Below are 25882 nucleotides of genomic sequence, written 5' to 3'. Positions count from 1 at the left end.
TTGACTTTTTTGAATTCACTAAGACCCTGCCTTCGGTTCAGGTAAGCTAAAAAACTACTTTGAAAGCGAGCAATACACAGAAAAGGGAAGAAGAAGGATGTCATGACCATTTTACTCTTGAATCTACACTTAATACAGATGCTTCCATACTTCTTCGACTTATCAAGGATGTGGAATTTTGACTATATGTTTGATCTTCTATTGTGACCCAGTCCTACCACCGGGGAACATGATTTGATCAGACTTGAATCTACACTACCTGGGATACTTATAATCATGGCTATGCTGTTCTTGGAAAGAAGATTTTTACAGATATTTCCTATGTATACCTAATAAAAATTTGCCCATTGCAGATCCTCCCTATCCCTGAAGGTCATGATATAAATAAACTGGAATCTACACTACCTTAGGATGGATAAAATATCACCAATCATGGTTTGCTATTTTTGAGAAGTTTTCATTTTTTTCCCCTCTGATTTCCTATGTAAAAGTTTGATTGCCCATTATGGCCTAACTCTACCCCTAATGGTCATGATGTGAACAACCTTGAATCCACAGTATGTCAGGAAGCTTTCACCCAAGTTTAATTTTTGAATCCCCTTTACCAAAAGATACTCTGTGCAAAGTTTGGTTGGATTTGGCCCAGGGATCAATCTGCAGAAGATAAAATTGTAGCAATCACAATGACAGACAATGGACAAATTTTAATCAGAAAAGCTTTCTTGAGACCTTCTGCTCAGGTGAGCTAAAAAAAGGTTTGATTCTACACATACTATAGAATCCATGTATCACTCAGTTTAGGAATTGCTTTTAGAGCACTAAGGACTGAACACAATGTTAAATGAGATTTTGATTCATTTATTTTCCTCCTCGAGATAATTAAGACACATCACCCCCTCACAGAGAGGTTCATCTTAAAACACATGGACTAGACGACTCTACTGATTTCTATAAATAAAGCACTAGAAACACATTCATGCTTCACATAATGACACAAGAAAATGGGATTACAAAAAAATTGTACATACAATAAATAAATCAAAATCATTATCACAATTGGCAAACAAATCATAATTCCAATACAACTAGAACAGTTTTATTGTTCTTAATTAAGACAGCACTTACTTCTCAATTATAGTATAATACTGTGTTTGATATACAATCTAATTATTCATTTAAAAAAAAATTCCAAAGGGAATCTGATATTTGTGAACATTTTCCACATAAAATTGTTTTCTACATCATTTTTTGATGGGTTTAATGAAATTCATAATCACTTTATATGAATGTTTCTTTTCATACACTACTGAGTGTAAAATGTGTCATTCACAATGACCAAAACAACAAATAAATCCACTGGAAAACAAATCTGAAAAAAGACTTTGAATAATATTAAACAAAATATCTTCTCCACAAAAACTATTGTGCAATAAAATATATAGCAACATAAACAACAACTAATAACAAACATCTCTATACTTTGTACAGCCATAGAATACCAAATAACACATGATTGGAGAAAAAAATCTGACTTCAAGTCAACAAAACATTTGATTGATACACAATATGGTAAAGATTAAAACTGGACAGTACTCCTGCAGATTTCTGATGTGGACTGCTAGGGGGTGACAACCCCTGATAACTGAGGTAGCACTTGATAACTTGTTCATCACCTCTGCAATGAAATGATACAAAACAGGAAAAAAAAACCCACAAAACCCTAAACAGAAAGGTGTACTTCGTTAACATTTCACTAATCTCACAACACTTTTACATAGTGACAATAATGATGTTTCAACTTGCAAGATAAGCTTGCATTTAAAATTCTATGGCTTATTGCACAGTTTGTTTTAAACTATTGCCTTTGTCAGCATTTGCATAATTATATATTGATTAAATCAGAATAAAGGTCTACTGAGCTACTAATTAGTGAGTGACAGTGATGTACAATGATGCACAATGATAAAGTCAGAGAAGTTCCGAATGAGACTGGACAGTATGCGATTGCAGCAATCAAACATTGAGACAAAATGAGACAAAATGTGTGTTACTGTAACAACAAAATTGTAGAAGTTAAAAGGACCTCCCTGGGTACTCTTTTATCATTCATACATTCATCAACTATTGTCTTGTGCAGAAAAAAAAACATCTATACAGTTTTCAGTAGCACCATTCACGATACGCAAAACTCTAATAAACAAAAAAAAGATTGAGAAGAAAATCTTTGCACATAGTGTCTGGGTCCATAAATTAATTGCTTCATGGAAAACGGATAACAACATATAAAAAGGATAATTCATAGAACAAAGCTTAAATTTTTAAATTATGTGCACATAGAAAAGAACACAAGTAAATACATATACAGACAAATAGAACTGTCCAAAATGGACAAATACCTCCCAGTGGGGTTTTCAAAAAAGGAACCAAGTTGCTAAAAATGCTCTATGGATCTAGATGTATTCAATACTTGTTAACAATGACAGTCAGAAGCTAATTGCTCATTTTTCAATGAATGATGATTTAAACCATATCCTATTAAAGGGTCCAAATACTTAAATTTTTTATTGGAAAACTTAACTGCAACCATATGTTATCTTTGAGGGACATGACACTCTACAATTTGTTTACTGAGATAGAAGAAAATGAAATAATTTACAGATACTATATATTCCACACCACTGTGTTTTTGGGCAAGGATACAGAAATAAAGGGGGAAAAATAATAGTAAATTTACAAGTACAATCATGACAATACTGGACATTTATACCTTCAATATTCATGAAGCCATTTTTGTCTGTGTGTGTGTGTGAGGATTGATTAAGCAAAAGTGACTCCACTGCATGAAATAGAAAAAAGATAACTGCAGAAGGAACAGCTTTTTTAAAACTACAAACCACTGGCATTTCTGACAGGATGTGCAAGTTTTCATTTCAAATTCTTGGCATTATGTTGACATTACTGAGAAAATATGAAAGCAGCAACCTATAGTTATAATGCTACAACTAAATCTCCTTTCTTGGACATTCAATTTTTTTGCTACTAAAAAAATGTTAGAAAACAATCAAACAGATTTGGTTTGCACCATCTTAATCACAGGTACCTCACACACAATGTATGACATTTAACATTGGTCCCAAACACATACACCACTGGAATATCTACCTCAATCATAAACCAAATCTTTCCTTGATTAAATACATCAGTTTTTTCTTTCCTTTGTACACTAATTTCATATTCTCTATCAGTTGTGCAAATTGAATGTGTCCATCATGAGCTAGTAGAAAGGTTTCCCTTGCTTTGCTAAGGAAGTCTATAAAGTCACCATAATGACGCGGGCTTATGTGAGTCAGTTTTGAATGGGTTGTGGCAATGTAGGCATGAATTGTGGCATCCATTAATTTCCTGAGAGGGTCCTTGTCATAAGACAAGTGTTTTATTGCACGGCGTTTTCCATCAGTGCTGGCCAGCCCCGGGGCAGTTAGGGTACACCGTCTTAGTACGTCTGATAACACATTGGCACAGTGAACATTATCTGTCAACAATGGAATCATATTGGAAAGTTCATTCTTTCCCAGATTGTGGCTGAGTGCACAAGCCCAGTGAATGTCATTGATTGCGGGGTGAGTATCGTGATTATAAGACAGTTTGAGATTTTTCATGGCCAGCAATGCTAGCTTGTATGCTCGGTTGGGGTAACCCCTGTGTTCCATGTACCGGGCGATGTTGAACAGTTGACTGGAATTCATGATGTGAGCAGCTGCATCAATGACTATTTGATAGGCAGTTTCAAAGGCAATAGGATCTTTTTCACACAGAGTCAGGGCACACAGTGCACAGTTTTGCGGATCTTTGGTGGCACACTGGAGTGCAAGTTTTCTTGCATGATTGGCCAGCTCTTCCTGTTGGTGGAAGTTAACATTTAACTGCATCATGGTGCTGCGAGACATAATGTTAGTAGCCACCATACTAGTGGCCTCTATGGGTTGAAAAAGCTGGAACCAGTTTTGCATTATAGAGACGAGAGCCTTAATGCCCACCTCCATGGCACAAGTGACCAGCCATCGGACCATTTCTCTCCTTCTCCAGTTCATTGTCATCAGGGTCATCCTCATCACCTACAAACAACAGTGCACCAGTTCATTACCAAGGTCAAATTCTTTTGAATTTTCTTTTTTTAATTCCAGTTAATTCACTGAGGTTGTACAGGATTTGTATCATGATAATTTAAAATCAACTTTCATAATTTCCTACACAAATTTTGACTTTGTTTTTGGAAACTAAAAACTAAGTATCAGTATTCTGTCCTTCGTCACTTACTTGTAGTCCTAGCTCAAACGCAGCATTCAGGGCCGGCATGTGTTTAGGAGCGTCAGCTGGGGTGGCGATTTTGAAGACGTCTTGGGCGAGCTTGAACAACTGAGAGGAACTATGAATGTGTTTCTGGGCCACCTCTAGTACGGTCTTCAATCTACCGATATCTTCTGTAACAGGTTAAAAAACACAAACAAGTGAACATGAATGAATCCAGGATAATAAAGGTGCCCCAATATATTTTTTATTGCTAGACCTATAATTTTGTCCACAAAATGTTCTTACAGATGGCTGCAGTGAGACAATCTCAATGAAGTGTCAGGATATTATACAAAATATTAATAGGATTTACACATTGTCAGGACCCTAAGACTCAGCCAGTAGATAACAGATCAGCTATATCATCCACTTCAATGTACTGTACACAGGGTTATTTTCAACCATTCGCACTTTGCTATGATTTTGCCCATTTCAATTTTGTGATAATCTATAAATGCTCCCATGTAGATTTATCTTATGGAAAAATTGTAAAATTAGGTTCACACAGAAAAATGCTTGGTAAGATAATTTTACCAAATTAAGGTACCTTGGAATAACATTATTTGGTACAGCGCTTAAAAATATAAGGGAAAATAAGCATGAGAGGTTCAATTCACAAGTAGGTGTAGGACATTGAATCTCTCATATTCCTTAAACCTTAATAATTCCTAATTCTCTCTACAATATCTGTTTTTCAATTGTTAACTGACCTTTTGCCGCCGCCAGCAGCGTACATGCCAGTTCACACTGCTGTCCCTCAATGTGACCCAGAATAAACCAGCGAGGAAAGCGACTCAGCATGGCTGAGCCAATGTTATTGATTCCATCATCAACATCCTCTGTGTCCTCCAACACTGGCAGTCTACAATATACAACACAGTAGGATAACTTGTGTACATACATACAGTCTGGAAAATTCTATATAAAGAGACTAGAGATCACTTGAAGTTCACGGGACTCAAGCAAACCCTCAAGAGCTAGATCACAAGTCAGAGTTAAGTGTCTAAATTTTCAGATTGCTGGACTGGTTTATTAAAAAAAAAAAGATTAAAAAGATTCCTCTCTCTCATACAATGCCAAAAATTGTACAGGTACTTAACAATGATAAGATTTTTATGATATATATACAGATCTTGAAGGTTTTTTAAAAAAGATAATACATGTATATTGCCATTCTAGTTATTTTTCCCCTATAAGACAAATCATGACAGTGTTAAACACAAGAAAACAGCATAGTTGTATTACACTATCAAATACTGCTAATGTATACCCATAATTTTTGTTGTAACGTGATAATCTAGGTGTCAATGTTACATTACAATGAACAATGTTTGAGTTAACATCTTACATCTCACAACAAAAATGTTGATAACCAGACAAACAGCTGACCAGACTGATGGGTGAATGGATTTACAGTTTAATTCTTACAGGGCTGCTATAAATTAAATGGGGACTAAAAAATTACTAACTGTATCATATTCTTGAATTCAAGCAAAATCCTAGTACTGACAGTTTTCATGAAAAAAGTCCTAAAGCCTATATATAGCATAAGAATTCAAAGGCTGACAAACCTCATGGAACGTAGTCCAACTCGATAGGCCAAGTTCTGGTCATATGTTAGTAGACTGTTGAATAAAAATTTGGCAAATGTGTGCATAGGATAACTCTCTGCATGTATGCCCTCTCCTAGTCCTGAACCACTGCCACCTACAAAATTTGACATCAAATTATAAAAACCACATATTCTCAAAACTTTGTGAATTTCTTTAAAGCTTTGTCATTGTAAAACCTCCACAAGCAAAAACCCTATAAGACATAAGTAGTAGAACTCTAAACTTGTTTACAGGAACGCTCTTATTTTTTCTTTATTCACCTTTAAGCAGTAAGTCAGCTTGTCGCCTCATGACCTCCATAAGAGAAGTGTCCAGTTCCACGCTTTGTAACCGTGACAACAACTTCTCTTCCTGTTTGCAGGCCTTCTCCTGTGCGTACAAACCTGAAGGCATTTGTCTTTGCTGCCCAAGACCTGGAAGAAGAATTAAAGAATTACAATCAAAAGGCAAAATTTCACGAAAAATGCTTGAAAACCAGGCTAAACCACTAAAATATTTTACATGTACATACAAGTCTAACTAAAAAGTGAGTAAGTGTTTATACTTACACATTAGGGCTACTTCTAGAGCCATGGTGAGATAAGACTCAGTTCTGTCTTTGCTGTTGGGGATGGGAACATGGCGGTATCGAGGGGGAATACAACTGGGATTGTCACCAGAAAATAATCGACCACTGAGGCTATCTATAATAATCAGGAATATCTTATTATAACATGGATTGAACTGCAACATTTTTTATTTCAATGAATCATAGTAATTTACTCAAATGTCAATTTCTCGGCATCAGATTGATTCTTTGTATTTTTCATTTACGTACAATTTTAATTTTTATGATCATTATGAATTGAAAACTACACAGCAAAACTTGTTTAGTACGAACATGGATATTGCAATTTACGGATACAGCGACGTCATCTTGGATCCCCAGCTATATAAAATTAATGAATTTCTTATACGGTTATAATGAATAAGTCCTAGTGACTTCGTTATAACCGAGTTTTGCTGTATATATATTCATGATTCCTTGAAATTCTTCATATGATAATAAAAAAGTATATGTATTGAATGAGGATATAAAAACAAATTAGAAGTCGCTCATGAGCTCATTTGAATCTTTGGATGGCTAATTTCATCTTCTCTTGCTAAATAATCAAATAAATGTGGATTCCTGAATAAATGCCTCCTTCCACTTTTCCTGTGATTTTGAACTCTAACCTGCTTGAGAAGTATCCTCAGTGTCTATGGAAGCTTCGGTCAGGCTGTCGTACAGAACGCCTACAGGGTCCAGGGCGTGACCAATCCAGCCTTCCAGGTTGTTCCTTGTCTTGTGTGTACAGCCTTTACTTGTACTAGGCATATCTATAATTGCCAGCATCAGTATTGAAAATCTATTTCCATTTTTAAAAAAATTCTTTTGAAAAGATGTTACCAAAGCCTGTACAGATGTATATAATTGTAACTGACCTTCATTTTGACATCTGCACCATCCCTGGTTGACTCTCTGTTGGTGTTTAAGAGATCGTACTATGGCCACCGCTAGTCGTAACGACTCTTTTACATAACCATGTGAGCGCAAGGCATCAACTCGGGCACAAGCAGTGGGGAAGTGTTCTAAAAATTAAAAAAAATTCTTGAATTCGCTCATTTAATCATCCAAGCAATTTTACATTTTAAGTACCCAGGCCCATCCGTTATTTTTTTCAAAATAATCACTTATTCTTATAATAATTCCATTGTTTCTGTTTTTTAGGGCAACTGATTAACATATTAAATTAATCCAATATTTTAATATTTAATTACATTATATTTGTATGTGCATAGCTTAACATTTTCTTGGTATGGAAATTTTTAATGAAAAGCTTTTCCTGTTATCTGAATTAATTCTGTTTAAAGCAGCATGTTAATAATTGACAAGGCCATTGTGTGCTTTAAGGTCATCTTTTACAAACATTATGAAATAACTTAAACTGAACAAATCTTTTCTGATTTTTATGTACTGTACAGTTGTTTATGACAGGTGGTCTCTTAATACAGGTTGCTTATTTTCTGCAGTGTTCAAATATATAATGCTGAAAATATCACATGTATGTTGAATGTATTTTACAACACCTTATGTTTAATACCAATTATCATTAGGCACTGCTCAACTCTAAAATGCTTTTACAATTGTCCTGTTATTAAAAAATAAAAAAATTTTGATCTGCACATGATTAAGTCATTTGAATATTGGGAAATATTGTGAACATCTGAAAATACTAGCATTAATATTTTTTCATACAGTATAAAAAAGTTTTTCCCCCTAATACAGTCTGATTAAAACCAGCCCCCTTCTCCTTTCACTCGAGTGAAAGGAGAAGGGGGCTGGTTTTAATCAGACTGCCCCTAATAATAGTTTGTTTGTTTTTTTTTTTACATGATAGCATATATACAACTTCGTATATTACTAAGAATAAAAACTGTATCATGATTTTTTGTTATGCACTTGGTATCAAATTAAATTATATTTATGACTGAAATATTTCTTTAACCTAATTATTTTTTTCATTACTGAACTACCGTATCTAATTGCCTGTTTGTGACCAGGTAATCATCACATAGTGTGGGTGCTAGCTAGCGTGTGTTTACATACCCATTGGTGACACAATGCACTTAAATAAACATCAATGATTTTGTTACTTGTTAATTAAAGTTAAACAGACAGGTTTTATAGCTGAATATCCATTTGGCCCTTATAGCATGAAATGATATCGGGATCGACCTCGAACGTTTATTTTCAAAATGGCGCTCGATCACTGGACAGAAAAACGTGATGTTTATGTTTTAGATTTTAATGTTTATTCAATAAATATCAAAGCGTAAGTAAAAATATTCATTTTTAAATGTTGTTTTATTCGTAAAACTCGCATTATATAATTATTAAATGAAATAAAAGCGTGTCTGTAGTTAATTTGAACCAAAAACGAAGCATGCTCGATCGAAATCGAAAGTAGGAAAAGGAAATTATGTAGTCGTTTAATTCAGGTAAAATTGCTTGAAATGACCAATAATGGTCAGGAAAATCACGGTCGTTGGTCGCGTAAGACAGGTGGTCGTTTAATACAGGTAGAATATATAGGGAAAAGCGTTGGGGGGAATTTTTACGGTCACATGTGACAGTGAGTCGCTTAATACAGTGGGTCGCTATGGCAGTTTTGACTGTAGATTTATTTTCCACGAGAAAAACAAATTATGAGTGGACAATTGATGAAAAGATTTTATATGGATTTTAGCATAAAAAATAAATAAATAAAATCGATTAATTTTATTTTGCTATAATTTATTCCTCCTGTATATAAATATAGTATACAGTAAAACTTGTTTATAGGGTACATACTTTGATGAATCTATACTCCTCAGCAATATTACCAAACTTTATGATTATGCTCCTCTGGTATATTTAGAGACATAGTGTTTTTCTAGTTCTGTCTCTGTTTGATACGTACCGTGCCACATAGGGCAGTCCGGGTAAGCCGGGTCCTGTCCTAGGATCAGTTTTAAGTGAGAGTCGTGCCACTTCAACTTACTGGCTTCTAATGCCCTGTGGAAAATGGTCCTTGGCTTACGGGAAAAAGGGGCTGCAGAAAAAAATACACGAATTAAGATTTATTAAGAATTCATCAAAGAAATAAAAGTAAAAATTCAATGAGATCATCCTGTAAATACTCTGCAAGTAATCTAATTTACAACTTATAAATTTATTAGGAAACTTTAGATATGAAGTCAAATCTTGATGACTGATAAAAAGCTTTGAGAAATCCAATGATTTGAGATATTGGGGAAAAGATAGATAAAGAAATAGTGGCTGGGAATATAAACTAATTCAAACAAATCCATGGTAAACTTACAGCTCTTGTAAATGTTGAGGAGAATTTACAGCTATTGTCAGTGTTGAAGAGAACTAACAGCTAATATCTGTGTTGTTGAGGAGAACTTACACTATTGTCAGGTTTGTTGAGGAGAACTTACAGCTATTGTCTGTGTTGTTGAGGACTTACAGCTATTGTCTGTGTTGTTGAGGAGAACTTACACTATTGTCAGGTTTGTTGAGGAGAACTTACAGCTATTGTCTGTGTTGTTGAGGACTTACAGCTATTGTATGTGTTGTTGAGGAGAACTTACACTATTGTCAGGTTTGTTGAGGAGAACTCTTACAGCTATTGTCTGTGTTGTTGAGGAGAACTTACACTATTGTCAGGTTTGTTGAGGAGAACTCTTACAGCTATTGTCAATGTTGTTGAGGGCTTACATCTATTGTCAATGTTGTTAAGGAGAACTTACAGCTATTGTCTGTGTTGTTGAGGACTTACAGCTATTGTCTGTGTTGTTGAGGAGAACTTACACTATTGTCAGGTTTGTTAAGGAGAACTTACAGCTATTGTCTGTGTTGTTGAGGACTTACAGCTATTGTCTGTGTTGTTGAGGAGAACTTACAGCTATTGTCTGTGTTGTGAGGAGAATTTACAGCTATTGTCTGTGTTGTTGAGGACTTTCAGCTATTGTATGTGTTGTTGAGGAGTACTTACAGCTATTGTCAGGTTTGTTGAGGAGTACTTACAGTTATTGTCAGGTTTGTTTAGGAGTATTTACAGCTATTGTCAGTGTTGTTGAGGAGTACTTACAGCTATTGTCAGTGTTGTTGAGGAGTACTTACAGCTATTGTCTGTGTTGTTGAGCAGGAGATCAACATTGAGGACATCTGGGTCCTCCAGAGGACACACATTACAGGAGGACCACTGGTCCAGCAGGCTCTGCCAGTAGGAACGCTCACTGCTAGAACAGTTAGGATTCAGCACCACACACACCCATAATGCACCTACAAACAGTAATAAATCTAAATGCCAATATTTTTATCATCTTAAATTTTCATGTTATTTGATTCTTTGATCTTCATCTTGTACAAAATAAAAAAAAAGCTTTCTAGTTATAGTCTTGTGCTTTAAATAATAGTTTTTCTGCTATATCTTATTCCATTGAAATCTAACCTAATTCATCCCATAGTTGTCTACACTTGTCAGACATCGGTTGTTGTTGAGACTTCCAGACAACCAGACGAGGGTCTGCCAGGAACTGCTCAGTGATCAGAGTTAACATTCTAGCACCATTGGAATCTCGAGCACGCAACATTTCACGAACCTGAAAGATATATCAGAGTTATGAAGGATTCTAAATGCACTGAAGTTTAAATATATATAAAACAAGACAATTAAAATGTTTAATGTATTAGTTACTAATTATTCATAAATGACATTCCAAATCTGATTTTAATTACACCTTTTAAAATATTTTTCACTTTTATCAAGAAAATATAAAACATGCACATAGAAACTGAGCTATAGTAAGCATATACAGCAAAACTCCGTTAAAACGAAGTCAGTGGGAACTAAAATTACTTTGTTATATCCGTAATTCGTTATTTTCATATAAGGAATTCGTTAAAAATTTATATAGCTGGGGATCCAAGATAACTTTGCTTAAATCCGTAAATTCGTAATATCCGTTTTTGTACTAAACGAGTTTTGCTGTACAAGTAACATACAATTACCTTGGCAAACATAAATGTAAGCTGGTTGGCCATGTTAAGATAGCCGCCCTGGGATAAGTAGCACCGGACAGTTTCTCTGACCTGATCCTCGTCCAGATGCCAACTGTTGTCATCGTCCACTGAGGCACCGGCCGTGGGGTCAGGAGCACCTACAATCAGACCGGCTAGTTAGTGGGGGGTGTACATAGAATCACAATTAAGTAATGAATGTAATATGTCTATTGTCCTTGACCTTTAATATATGACGCTGATATAGGTTATGACAAACCTTACTTTATGGACACAAACAGCTATGCTCAAGCCCAAATTTATTACAGAGAAACTAGTGAAACCTGCATCTCTCAAAATTTGAACAATATATAATTATATGTATTTCAATGGTGTTTTTGATCAAAGGTCCATGTGGACCTTAATAAATTTATGCCCAAATACAACCAAATACCAATGGGAAGACAGATGAACATTTGTCCAGTCGGCTTGGTTATAATGCACTGCTGTACATTTTGTAAGTTTGTACCTGAGTAAAGGGCCAACTGCAGGGGCCATTATTTCACAATTTACAGGGCTCATATTGCCTACAGTAGCATTTCCCCCTAATCCTAAAAAGTAATTGGGTTAAGGATTGAAAAATCAAGTGTAACCAAACAAAACTGGGAGATTTGGCAACTTGACCCAGACCATAAAATCAGATTTTTTTCTGTTTTCTCTTCATCTATAAATGCTATACACCAAATTTGGTTCGAAAAATTTAGCATTTCTAGAGGAGAATAAATTTCAAACTGTCTGGTTTTCCTGAATTCTAAAAACATGGCTGCATGTTTACATTATTTTCTTGAAAAATTTTTCTGTCCTTTTGTTGTTGTTTTTTTATATTAATGTGTATCTACTTGCTGTATTTGACCTCCAGTTCTTAGTTTATGAGTTAGCCAAAAACAAAAAAAATCAAATTAATTGCTGTCCTTGTTAAAAAAGGATTCAAAATTAAGTTTCCTTCTCTTTTAGTCATTGTACCAGTAAAACTTTCACTCCTTCAAACAAAGGCTTATTATTGACATCGTATCAATATGCATAATAGACTTTCCTTGCATACTATTTCATTGATTGAATCTCTATCACAAGTAACTTTAGATCACAAAGAAAATGGCTGTGTACATCAAAAAAGGCAAGACTAATCACGATATGTTAAAATAAATTCTCCCCCTAGGCGTTATATAGCTTTTGGCTGAATAATTCATTGGTCTCTTCCGTAAGACTTTATTTGACTGATTTTAGTTACAAGCCTCTTAAGACAATCATTTTTTTATATTGAATCCTTCATTAATTTTAGAGAAATAATTCCAAAATTTGGCAACCTGAATGATGTATATACAACCAGTGATTTAAGGTCGCCACACTTTATTTCAGAACCTGACAAGAAACAAGGCATGATAAGCCTGCATCAATGCTGAAAAAAAAAGGCCAGGTAAAAAATTTATAAACTTTGATATTATATCAATGGTGAACTTATTTTCCTCTGTTGTTGTTGTTTTTATTTTTATATACAATTCCCTACCTGGTAATAAGTTGATTTCTGATTTGGCCCGCAGAATTTCATCTGCGATTTTCTGAGACGTTGGCAGGACATCGGTATGGTGCTCAGCTATCAGATACTGAGCAAACTTCTGAAGCTGTTCCCGACTCATTTGTAAAAGAGTTTCTGTAAAGTTAACGTATATATCTTAGATTTTGAAAAGCTATTTTCTATCATTAAAGATGGCTTAGTGTTGTAAATTTGTTATCCCCTCATTATAACTTTTATTATTACAAGTACTTTTTTTTATGCTGCATTCAATAATGTAAACATTAAATCCAAATGCATAACACATATTTCACATAAATATTTTTACTTGTTATACTTATAATAAAAGAATCAGTTTCGACGAATGTCCACCATTATGTGTATAAGTGGCCCTCCTTACCTGAGATAGGGACTCGCAGTTCCACTGTGTCGGCCCTCCTAATGCGGTATAGGGACAGAGCCACCACATGTTGGCACCAAAAGATATCTTTGTTTCCACAACCACATTTGACAGAGGTAATCTTACATCTACAATGATAAACAAGAGGCCCATTGACCACAGTGCTCACCTGAGTAATTTTAGTTCTGCTGTTTTTGACTACACATGGGTTTCTTAATCTACACTACATTGGGATGCTCCAATATTAATACTACTAATAATATGGGTTTGCAGATGTGAAAAAGAATAAGTTAGAATTTGATCCTGATTTTAGCCATTCTAACTCTGGATGCAATGAAAAAAAATTTAACCAACTTAGAAAGGTCCAAAAATGACTGGTTCTTTTGTGCTTCTTAAGAATTAAAAAAAAAAAATCCCCATGCATATACAGTCCCATGTGAAACTTTGATCCCCTATTGTGGCCTCCATCTACCCTAGGCCATGATTTGTCCAGTGGTTCTCGAGAAAAAGATTTTTAAAGTCTGAACAATTTAAAATCTTATATAATACATCTCAGAAAGTTTTTAGCAATACACAAAATTCACCTTTTCTGGCCCAGTGGAACTTAAGATTTTTTTAATGACCTTATCTTATTTTTGCCTTTTGTTGATTATCTCCCCCTAGAAAAGAGACTTGGTCCTCCATTTGAACAATTTATATGCCACCCAATCCAAGGATGCTTGGTGCCAACTTTCATTAAAATGGCCCGGATATACTTTAGAAGTAGATAAAATACATTAACAGATGGATTGTCAAACAGATAGATGCCAAACAATGGTTGATCAGAAAAGCTCACTTGAACTTTAAGCTCAGTGAGCTAAAAACTAATAATAGAAGCTGATAATGTTTTCCCCAATATTTTTGTGATGATTTCTATCAGAGGAATATCCTTTATAAACAGGTGTCATCCCTGAGTTTTAAAGTTCCTTTCTTTATCTTGTCAATGGCCTGATCAAGTTGGTCCTCTCAGTCTGACATTACATTCACTAACCACATGTTACAGGTCACTTTGTATTCTTCATAAATACAGGCTGTTTGAAAATACACACAAGGGTACATCATACAGACTTCATTCTCTTCTTGAACTACCGGTATACTCAGTTCCCTACACATTTTTTTAGGATATTTGTCTCTGATCTAATGAATCAAACATCTAAGGGAAAATACTCTTTTTTGTTTTCCATACTTCCTTTTCATGCATGTGAAGCCTTTATTTGAAAGTCAGGATTAGTAAACATAAATAAGACGGAAATTCAGCTACACTTAAGCACTGCCTTAATTTCCTTATGTCTGCTTCTTAATTCAGGGAGTTAAATGCTTTAAAATCCCGGGAATCTATTTTATTTGGATTTCATCCCATTGTAGTGCTGATCCCATTACAACGCTCACTGGATTCTGCCTTTTATTCTGCTGAACTGTTACTGATCAAGGGCAGACAAAATCAATACAAGCAGAACAAGAGATTTATATAATCTCCTGTCACAGGCACATTGGCAAACTTTTGTTCTAAAACAACCAGGGGAAGATAATGTGCTATGACAAGTGTCGGGTCCTGGATTGATCAGTCATTATCAAGCAAGTTCTGCTAGCCACTAGTAAACAAAGGGCCAATGTGTCACACTGCTCACCTGAGAAACTATGGCCCTTGTGTTCATCATCAGTTGATTCTTTTACCTATATTTTCCTATGACATTAAATTTTATCACTTACTTTGGCCTGCCCTACCTGGCATATGGGACATCTTGTTTTTTTATGAATTGGATGTGAGCTATGACAGGTAAACAGACAGAATGACAGACAAATACCAGACACTTTTCCATCAGAATGCTCACTTGAACCTTCAGCTCTGGTGAGTTAAAAAATGTACGCAGATTTTTATAGATGATTCCAGCTTCAATCATTTTCACTCAGAACATAACATACTTCAGCAAATATTTTAACGAAATTTTTATAACAGCTCTTCTTTTCCTGACAAGGAGATTTATACAACCAAAAACAGCCATGATCGCCAGCCCTCTTTATAAATCATCATCAGGTTCAGCCAAAAGCAAACCAAATTAACATCTTATTTTTAGAGTATTTCTGATATCACTACTGGCAATGGAAAACCTATAGAAATACATGTATACTAAATGAAGTACCTTTTAAACCTCACTACACTGCCCTTCCTGTGTCAACACATGCTTATAACCAGACAAACCCTAGAGCTGGTACATACAGCTTTACTAGTAAGCAATTCATACTTAATTTGTAATATCTAGTTTCAAGTATACAGTATGTTAAAACTGACACAGCCATTACATGGCCATATCCTGCTAGTTTTGGTAACACTTGGATATTGTAACTAAGCTCTTATAACTAATCAGACAGGGAAATTTTCTGTCCATTGTAACATTAAACTTCCTCTACAGTTTAATATTTATCAGCTTTCATGAGTGGCACATCAATGAAGTTTGGAACAAAAACATGACTTAGTTTGTGCAGCTTATAAATTTCCAAAAGATTACACTAACACCCTTATTCAGAATTAACCCCCCTTTCTTCTCTTTTGGTGTGTGTTTTAGGAGGGGATGGGGGCTAGTTAAGTAGCATTACTTTAGCATTTTTAAATATAAAGCTATTTGTATTTTACCCCTCAACAAAAAAGTTTCCAAACCTAAGTCTACATGGCAGACACCTGTGAAACAGCACCAACTGGCACTGAAATGTGTAGCTAAGCTTGATTAAGCTTTTAAACAAATTCATGAAATAAAGATCAAAAACAACTATTTTACAGTCTTGTGAATGCTTTAACTTTCAAAGTTACATTTAAATCAGATTTGGTTTTTATAATCTGAGTCATCCATGTACTCATTTGAAGGGGATTTACTCAAATTCCATGCAAATGATCAAACTGTTACAGTTGACTGAAATTTAAAGAAGGCTACAACATCTAACTGGAGTCAAACAATTGATATTGTCAGCCTTGTGAATACTGGATACTTATAAACACTCCTTCGTGGGGCTGACAAGCCCCCAAGGGTATTCCAACCAACCACTTTAGAAAGCCATTGTAAGTTATCGATGGCACTCATATTTGCCTAATACCCTACGAAAATGATTAAAGCACATACATTGCTATAATTCTTTAAATATTTTAAAGACAATACCCATCAAGGCCATGGTCACCTTTGTTTGCCCACACTTAAAATGGTCATTCCTCTACAAATTCATTTTTTCTCACTTAAAATGCACTGTCCACCTATGGCAGTTATTTCTTATCGAAATGAAGATGACTTCTCAACCATCTGAATAGAGCTTTGTATGGATTATCTTCTTTGACAAGGGAATGCCCACAAAAAGAGCTTGACAGAATTACGTTTTCCTACCTGTCGAAGCTGATGGAGACTTGATAAGGAACATCGGGGTCTGTGGAATACAGGGGGTTAGAGGGCTCCTTCACCGTCCCACTCAGGTGGAAACCTACAAAACATTATCATATATCACTCTACAAAACATTATCATATATCACTCAAGTGGAAACCTACAAAATATATTCATATATCACTCAAGTGGAAACCTACAAAACATATATCACTCCAGTAGTATAGTATTTATCTTCATATGATAAAGTATTTACATTCACAAAATCAAAATCCACTTTGGAACAGGAATGACTTCCTCTTTGTATTATCTTACGCATATGTATGCAACATTTTCACCCCTATAAGTGCTAGGAGGCAACAAAGAAAAGAGGTGTGGGGTGGGGTTATAAGACCTATCTTTAAGTGCACACAGTTCACATGAGTTGAGCTTTATAGCATATTGTGAAAATATATCAACAATTGTAAGATAAACTCTTCATTGGTGTTTCTGTACATCATCTTTGAGAATTTTTCCCTCATATGACATATCAAATACTGGTAAAGATCAAACTTCAAATTCAGACTTATACTCTGCAGTCTGAGTCCAATGTGTACAATGATGCTGGTTTACATCCTTTACAAGATGTATTGTATGTACTGCAAGATTATGCTCCTTTACAGGATGTACTGTATGTACTGTAACTAAGATTATGCTCTTTTACAACATGTATCTTATGTACTATAAGATTATGCTCCTTTACAAGATGTATTGTATACATATACTGTAAGATTATGCTCCTTTACAAGATGTATTAAATTTGCATGCACAGTAAGATTATGCTCCTTTACAAGGTGTATTGTATGTCATGTAGGATTATGCTCCTTTACAAGATGCATTGTACAGTATGTCCAGTAAGATTATGCTCCTTTACAAGATGTATTGTGTGTACAGTAAGATTACACTCCTTTACAAGATGTATTGTATGTACTGTATCTAAGATTATGCTCCTTTACAAGATGTATTGTGTGTACTGTAAGATTATGCTCCTTCACAAGATGTATTGTATGTACTGTAAGATTATGCTCCTTTATTTACAAGATGTATTGTATGTACAGTATGATTATGCTCCTTTAAAATAAGTACTGTATGCACAGTAAGATTACACTCCTTTACAAGATGTATTGTATGTACTGTATCTAAGATTATGCTCCTTTACAAGATGTATTGTGTGTACAGTAAGATTATGCTTCTTCACAAGATGTATTGTATGTACTGTAAGATTATGCTCCTTTATTTACAAGATGTATTGTATGTACAGTATGATTATGCTCCTTTAAAATAAGTACTATATGTACAGTAAGATTTTGCTCCTTTACAAGATGTATTGTATGTACAGAAAGATTATGTAAATAACAAAATAAGACATTAGGTATTTGGTACTAAGGCCTTTTCTCCATGAATTGTCAAATTTTTCAATTCATAAATGACAAGTATAAGTTTTAGTAAAGTGCAAACTGACATTGATAAATATATTTCATTTTTTTTTTTCTTATAAATAATAACAGATTTCAATCAAATACTTAAATGCTGAATGAAGGTTTCATCTTGAATTCTGTGCTGCTCAAAAAAAAAAGACAGCAGTCCATAAAATCACAAATTGTATTGAAATAACCTTTTTATTATATGGTATCTAATACCCAACTGATCAAAGAATGGTTAAAAAGGTAACAAGTTAAAATTACTGTTTTTTAAAAATACTGGTATCGTATTAAATTGATTCATAATTGTATTCAACCCTAGACAACATCAATTCAAAGATTATCCCCTAAACCTTGCTAACCTAATTGTAATTTGTTATTATTTTAAATAACATGTACCAGTAATCTTTTTAAGTGACTGTATTTCTGTAGCCCCACACGACCCACAGGACAAAGTTGATGGCTTGTTTGGTAGCAGGTGTAACCTTAATTTTCAGTTGCCTGAGCTAGTGGGCTACCGTCAGTGTCGAACCCTGTCTACCCAATGTAAACATTGTCTTTATAAAGCATCAAATAATTAAGACTTAAAAAGTTCTTCAATAAGTTAATACATGTATCAAGTAATCATATAATCATATATAAAAATCATATAATTAGATATTATTAGTTGCAGACTTGATTAGCTAGCATGTGAGATATGTCATGCCATTCCTAGATATTGTGTCTAGTAAATAATATTGCTGTTCCCTGAATACTGTCTACTGATAATTGATTTTTCACTGTTATTATATTTGTACAACATGAACACTTTTACATGCTTATCTTACTTTTTATTTATTATAAATTGTATCTTTTCATCCCAAATATGTAATAAAATTGCATAATTCATGGTTTATAATAAGAAACTCAGACAGATACACTGTATAGGCACAACTTAAGTAAGGAGGTGTGTGTGTTTTATCATATAAACAATTATTCCTAATCTGTATTACGTGCATTAATTTTAATAAAAGTAAAGTAAAGTGAGGAGTGTGATAATTTGATAATGAAATGTGTTTCACAGGTAGCAGGAAGAATTACCTGATTATTAATCAAAATATTTGGAGAAAATGTCATTGCACCAGAAAATGTCGCAGTTTCACCAACACATCAAATGAGGAAACATAGATATATATGTCATATTCTCCTACTGAACTGTCTACATATGTCTGGGTATTTTTTCCATTCATAAATCCTCCACATTACAAATCAGACAAGGCACAGTAATATTATGACATTCTTGCAAACACTTGAATTGCTGATGATCAAATTAAAAATCCAACTCCAGACATCTGAAACCCCCGAGTCTGATGGTATCAAAATCAGCATCTTCTGGATATCATAGTTGGGACAAAATGCTGAAAACTAAATTTTTGAGAGATGAATAAAGACATCCAAATTCCCACTGAGCTCTACCAATTCTAAATCATTATACCGGTAGTGTACCTTGTACTTTGAACATATCAAGTTGTGAACAATGATATTTTCTTGCCTGTCTGTTTATATAAAACCCCTTTCACTTTTGAAAATGAAAATTCATCATCTGCTAGCTATTTTGTATTTGGTAAACAACACCTTTGTTTCAACAAAAAAGCTGTATTTTATCCATGTTAAAAGATGACGTTCTAGGTTCAATTATACAGTCCTTCCTTTAGAACATTTTAACCCCCAATCCTTTTCCATAATTCCCCTACCTCCATTTTAAGGGAACTAATTCATAACTGAAATAACAGTGTAATGAATTAAGTGAATTCATTTATATTTTTTTTATCAAAGTTCCTTTTTCTGTCTCTCCAAAATAAAGGAGGGGATGTATTAAAACAAACCACCCTGGTACTCGAGTCACATTGAACCTGGTGAAGAAATGTGAAACTTTTAGACATGTAGAAAACAGGTACACATGTGTACTACATGGTTCACTTCTAGAAATACTGGTATACCAGTCAAGTTCTGATGTAGAAAAACTAGAAGTGGACCCAGATTTTAGCCAGGACCACTCAGTCAGCATCACTCTAACCAGGAAACATCGTAACTTCCTGTCGTCTTTGATGACTCTTGGGTCATAATTTTTTTTTCAGAATCAAACACCCTTCAATTATAACAGTAGTGGTACTTGGGTTTTATTAACTAGAAACACATTTTTTCCCATATTTTATCCTACAACATCAACCTGTACCAATCCTCTATTTCATATATTGCTGCAGTCCCCTTTTTTCAAAAGTTCACAACTTAAGTAAGAATTGAAATGGCAAGATTCTCTTTATCCATAACAGTATATACATGCCTCACTTTTCCTTCACAATTTTTAAAAAATATTTTTATATGAATAAATATATATTAAATTTAATCTGACCTTTCACTATTTATAACTTCAAAATATTATTCAGAACACCCTGGCAGACATACGATTTATTTTATTTACTAAAGCCAGTAAAGGATTAGCTGCAAGTAATTATTGCCAGCATCCAAGCACTGTTTCACTTAGAATTCCTAGACCACCATACACAGGATCATTTATATAATGCAAGAACACAAGGAAAACAAGGTGCTTTAGGCCATACCAATTTCTAATATAGTTCACTTACAAATGCAAATTATAATATTAAAAAAAAAATGTCTGCGCGCGCTTCCAAAAAAATCCGACTGCAATTTTTTTTTCTCGACTTTTTGCAACAAATACACATGTATGACAGATACGCGGGATTTATAGTGAGATTGAAGCAGTTTGTGAAGTTTTGCACCATGTCTGTAACTGTTCATAGGTACCAGGGATGTGAAATTAGCATCCCCTGACGCCCGGGGCTAACATTTTTGGGGGTCGGGATAGTGGTTTTCTACAAGGAGGTAGCCCGTCGGGCTAGTAAAAAATATAACTACACACGCAATAGCCAATACATGAAAAGCACAACCAGTATTTTAACTCGTTTTTGGCTATGAAATTCCCAACCAGTTTATAATTTCCAGACAACATACTCCTACTGTCAATAAATCTCCATAATCTTATCCGTTTGCAGAACTACCTGACTTATTTACTTCCAAAAGCGATCTTTTTTTCCTAATCCGAATTTCCTCTATTCCTCCGTTTATGGTAAATACATGCAGCTATATCTTTAAGGGGGCCGACTATAGTTTCCATTGCGCAATATTTCGCGCATCATAGTAAAATGAAGCGTATTTACTGTTTTAATGCAACTTTTTTCGCTTAATTATAAAAATTTTACAAAATTAAGAAATTATAGGTATAAAAATATAATTAAAATTTGATATAACTGATTTTTTAAACCGATTTTGCATATGATAGGTAGGTTGACGTCGTTGCAGTGTGTTTTTGACGTTATGATGATCTGTAGCTCTTAAAAAAAGAGGCAATAAAAATATAATTAAAGAAAAAGTAACAAACATACGCTCTTGAAATTTAAAACATAGAAATTTGAGATTATCTCCAATATTTTTATTATGTTTTCATATGAATCCATTGTGTACGTCATATTTTGTAATACTCTATAAAAATAGTAAAATTTGCTAATTTTTTGCATTTTGAGATGCCCCCTCTGGTAACAATAGAATTTTGTGTTTCTTACATATATTGTATAATATAGTATTAATCATCAAATATTATAATTTGAACAAAATGCCTATTGTAGTATTTGTATAATTTGCTTTAAAGTGCTAAAAATTGGCATTTTCCTATATAATCCTATAGTAAATGTACCTGTATTTTGAGACGGTCCCTCAAAAATACCTGGATGGTAGATTTCCCCCAAACTTTGCATGTGCACTGAAGTTAATGTAAGTTATATATGGTATAAAAATGAAGAGTTTCGCTATTGTAGTTTTCACACAATAAAACTATATTCGGCCCCCTTAAATTATTTACGATCACTCAATCAACTGAAAGATAAGTGTTTTGTGACTCACATAAAATATATTTCTTTTTTGAATGATTTAAGATGAAAACAAAATGAATTTAATTTCATTCTAAATGAGCTAGTGCAATGATCAGAGAAAAGGAAGATAATTTATTGAAGTTCCTTTTAATTTTATTTCATAAAAATTTAAACATGACTGAATTTGATATTGAGAATTTAAACTTTAACTTTAAAAAGAATGACCTCAGTACCCTGACTTTTATCAGCAATTAATTTCTTTCTAGTACTTGATTTTTTTAATTGCACTGTGTAGATCTACTATAGTTAAAAACAATGGGTACAAAGTTGTTTCATACACAGCAATAGAAATGGAAGCAGAGGAGATGTTTGGAAACATTACATTTATGAAAGTAAAGTCTTTGAAATTTGACACATTTTTACTTATTAAAAAAAATCTCCAAAAAGTTAAGAATGATAAGTTCATGTGGTATGCAAATGATATCTATCTTAATTTTTTAGGTTCAAGCTCTTTGAAATCACACTTAATTAAAATATATAAAATATTAATTATATTCGCTCGCCTCATAATTTTGAAACCCAAAATAAAAAATAATATTTATAAAAAAATTTCGCTCGCTCGCCTCACTTTTTATTTTTGAAAATCCGAAGAACTATTTTACAAATTGGTATGGCCTTAGATATATCACTGCACACCTCTGGGTTTTTTTTTACCCCACTATGGGGGATTTTTGTTTCAGGGCTGAACCAACATCTGATTCAGATGAGTTTGGAAAAACAAACTAAAACCATCCCAAAACATCCCTACTTCTAACTAAAATACACAAAATTCTCCTCCACAGACAATAAAATCTGATTCAGAGCCTAAATTTGTACTTCATGTTTATGAACAAAATTGGTTGGGGGGTCTTGACATTAGCTTTTTTACCATTTGACCATGCATCCTGAATAATGGCATCATTTACATCTGCAAAACATCTAAAATCCCAGATAATGAAGACTAGTTCTGGGGAGTGACACAACTATGATGGTTCTCTAAACAAACTTTCAATATTGACTAATACCATCTCACAAAGGAAACCTAGATAAATATTTGGACTCTATGATAAAAACATGATCAATCTTAGATTTTATTTAGCCAGAATTTCTTCAACAAAAATCTGCAAACATGCATGTGATAATTCATACAGTGGGAAATGAATTCAAATTCAATAGTGAAGTAGTTGATTAGAAAGCATTTTAATATTTCCATGCCTATGATATATTATTACTAGACAGGCCAATCTTATACCGAGATACAAACTGGTATATGTAAATACACATAAACACACAAATACCCAAATTTATTGCAAGTATTACGCATAATGTCATGAAAATCAAAGTCATTACCAGTACAGCTTTTGGGCACAAAGCCATTTTGCAACCTCATTTTGTTCTTTTGTAGAACAATGACGATAAAACTGTACTGAGCTCATAAGCTTATGACAGATTTTGCAGAACAAAAAAAAAGGTGCCTGCAGTCTTAATATTGTCTGAAGATCATCACACAAGAATATTTTTAGTGGTGGCCGAAAGGTTTATGAATACAAACCCAGTACCTCTGTCATTTTTTTCATATAACAGTCCTGCCCTAGGGTAAAAATAATAAAAGCAAACCCATGGAAATTGATAAAAGGGAATGAATATTTTAATATTAATATATGAGCTGCTTCATAAAATTATGCTCCCTTCAACATAAAAAACATAATCATGCTCCTAGAGAAGGAAACAACCATGGGAAACTTATTGCAATTTGTAATGGTACTCTCATCATGATCTTACAATCAGTGAACAGCCTTAAGGCAGCAGGTCTAATTGTATACAAGGCATGTAATTGGTATGCATTGAATAAAAACACATTAACAATGGTAAACTGTACACATGCATAAGAGTTAAGAAAGGATATACACAAAGAATAAAAAAAATCTCATGACCTAGTGATCAGTCCAAGGTAGGGCATCTACTCATTATCATTACAATAATAGGGCTATATATGGAATAGCATTAATGAATGGGTTTCAAATTTCCTGCATTAGTTAACACATGCTTATCTTCAACAAATATATTCTAAAATTTTTAGGGGACACTAATCAAACTATCAGTGTTCATGTATCAATTCAACTCTATAAAATGTATGTATTACTGATACAGAATGCTTTGACAAATTCTAATTCCTTCAGTAAAGTATTTAAATCTGATGGGTTTGATTCATGACACCCAGCAAATATGACTGTGCTCCGAAAAATCTAAACTTGTTACAAGTCTATAATTCATTATCTGGTATTGGCTTGGTCTCAATATCTTGCATATCTTGGAAATGTTATCTCTGATCCCTCATTTCACATGTTATATGCATTGATTTTTTTTTATTTAGAGGACTCGTTAACTAGTGTCTAGTGGGCCATATCTGGTTTCATGACATCATTACATGAAGAAAGAAAAACCCCTAGTCAAAGCCTGCCAACAATGTCAATAGAATGCTCTCTCAATAGTATCAGGTATTCAGTTGGAAATAGCTTAAGAAAATTTAATTCTTTTACAATGCCCTGTATACCAATAGCAAACCAAACACTAGGCATAATTCAGGCAGTGAGATCCAGTTATATTTATTTTTCTTCAAGTTCTTCAGTTGTAGTCCACTGTAGTCTGCATGTTAATGAATTTCCATGCAACATATTTTTTTCCACTTTCATAAACCATAAAATTTATACACGAGATCTATAGATTTTATGAGTTTTTGATTAATAATGTGTGACATACAATGCCCTTTTTAATTTTTAAAAGAAATACTTGATTGTTATTGATGTACAATTCAAAAGCCCGATTCACATTCCTTCTTTACTTTTTCATGAGTTTCTAAAAATATTTTTTTATATTCCTTATACTTAAGCTTCCCATATCATTTTATTTCATTTATGACAGTCGCGTGTACTATTTTAATATATGTTTAAAAACTGACATCTCCCATAAAAAAAATTAATATCAGGTTTCATACATTCGGCCATTGTTAATTTCCTGATGCTCTTCTTTTTATACATAACCGTGAAACGTCAATATTTTTACACATGGCAAACATAAAATGGATTTCTGATACCCATCGACAGCACTTTTTCACGTATGGCGCACTTCACGACCCTTTGCTTTTTTGGGTGAATAAAGAAAACATTCTTACCTATTTGTAGCACGTTGTCAACTGCCCCATTTTCTAATAACCTTACTCCTTGGTGAAATGGCAACTTTTGATTTTCTGCTCCATCTTTAACACAGTTTGCAAAAGATGAATACATGCAAATATCCCGTTCGTTACGGGGAAACGACCAGTACACAATCCTATTCTGAACGGGCTCAGGAATGCGGTCAAACCTTTGTTCTACTGTTTGAAACGGGATATTTTCTGCCACAATTTTTGCACATATATCAAGAAGGGATTCAACATGATAACATGGTCCATTTCTTGATCCACTCTTCCCAGATTTTCCTGCATTTTTGTTATTCCAACTAGGAGAAAATTCCGAACGTAGTCTCTTCGCCGCTGCCATGAGGAAACATCTGA

At 33.9% G+C, this 25882-nt stretch overlaps 1 protein-coding gene across 1 annotated transcript; it reads right to left on the bottom strand.

Annotated features, from left to right (window-relative positions):
• Positions 1–842: 842 nt before the first annotated feature.
• Positions 843–25882, bottom strand: LOC134256971 (zinc finger SWIM domain-containing protein 6-like). Its single transcript, XM_062739640.1, has 16 exons — positions 25502–25882; positions 16910–17003; positions 13503–13630; positions 13097–13240; positions 11545–11693; positions 10985–11135; positions 10654–10815; positions 9446–9577; positions 7428–7574; positions 7179–7322; positions 6512–6646; positions 6224–6376; positions 5922–6057; positions 5061–5212; positions 4318–4481; positions 843–4115 (listed from the first exon to the last, which is right to left on the bottom strand). The coding sequence occupies exons 1-16, from the start codon at positions 25866–25868 to the stop codon at positions 3168–3170; spliced, it is 3306 nt and encodes a 1101-aa protein (XP_062595624.1). The 5' UTR covers positions 25869–25882; the 3' UTR covers positions 843–3167.

This window comes from Saccostrea cucullata, unplaced genomic scaffold, assembly GCF_032062105.1.
Source record: "Saccostrea cucullata isolate Sc308-1 unplaced genomic scaffold, CSIRO_AGI_Scuc_v1 ctg1767, whole genome shotgun sequence".
Lineage (NCBI taxonomy): Eukaryota > Metazoa > Mollusca > Bivalvia > Ostreida > Ostreidae > Saccostrea > Saccostrea cuccullata.
Note: the sequence above shows the minus strand (reverse complement) of the source record. Positions and strands in the feature narration are given on the sequence as shown.

Coding starts and splice junctions, on each gene's coding strand:
- LOC134256971 (XM_062739640.1), bottom strand. CDS start 25,868: ATGGCAGCGGCGAAGAGACTACGTTCGGAATTTTCTCCTAGTTGGAAT. Junction 5,213..5,921: donor GTTGGACTACGTTCCATGAG/GTTTGTCAGCCT, acceptor TGTATATTGTAG/ACTGCCAGTGTTGGAGGACA. Junction 4,482..5,060: donor GCTGCTGGCGGCGGCAAAAG/GTCAGTTAACAA, acceptor AACCTGTTACAG/AAGATATCGGTAGATTGAAG.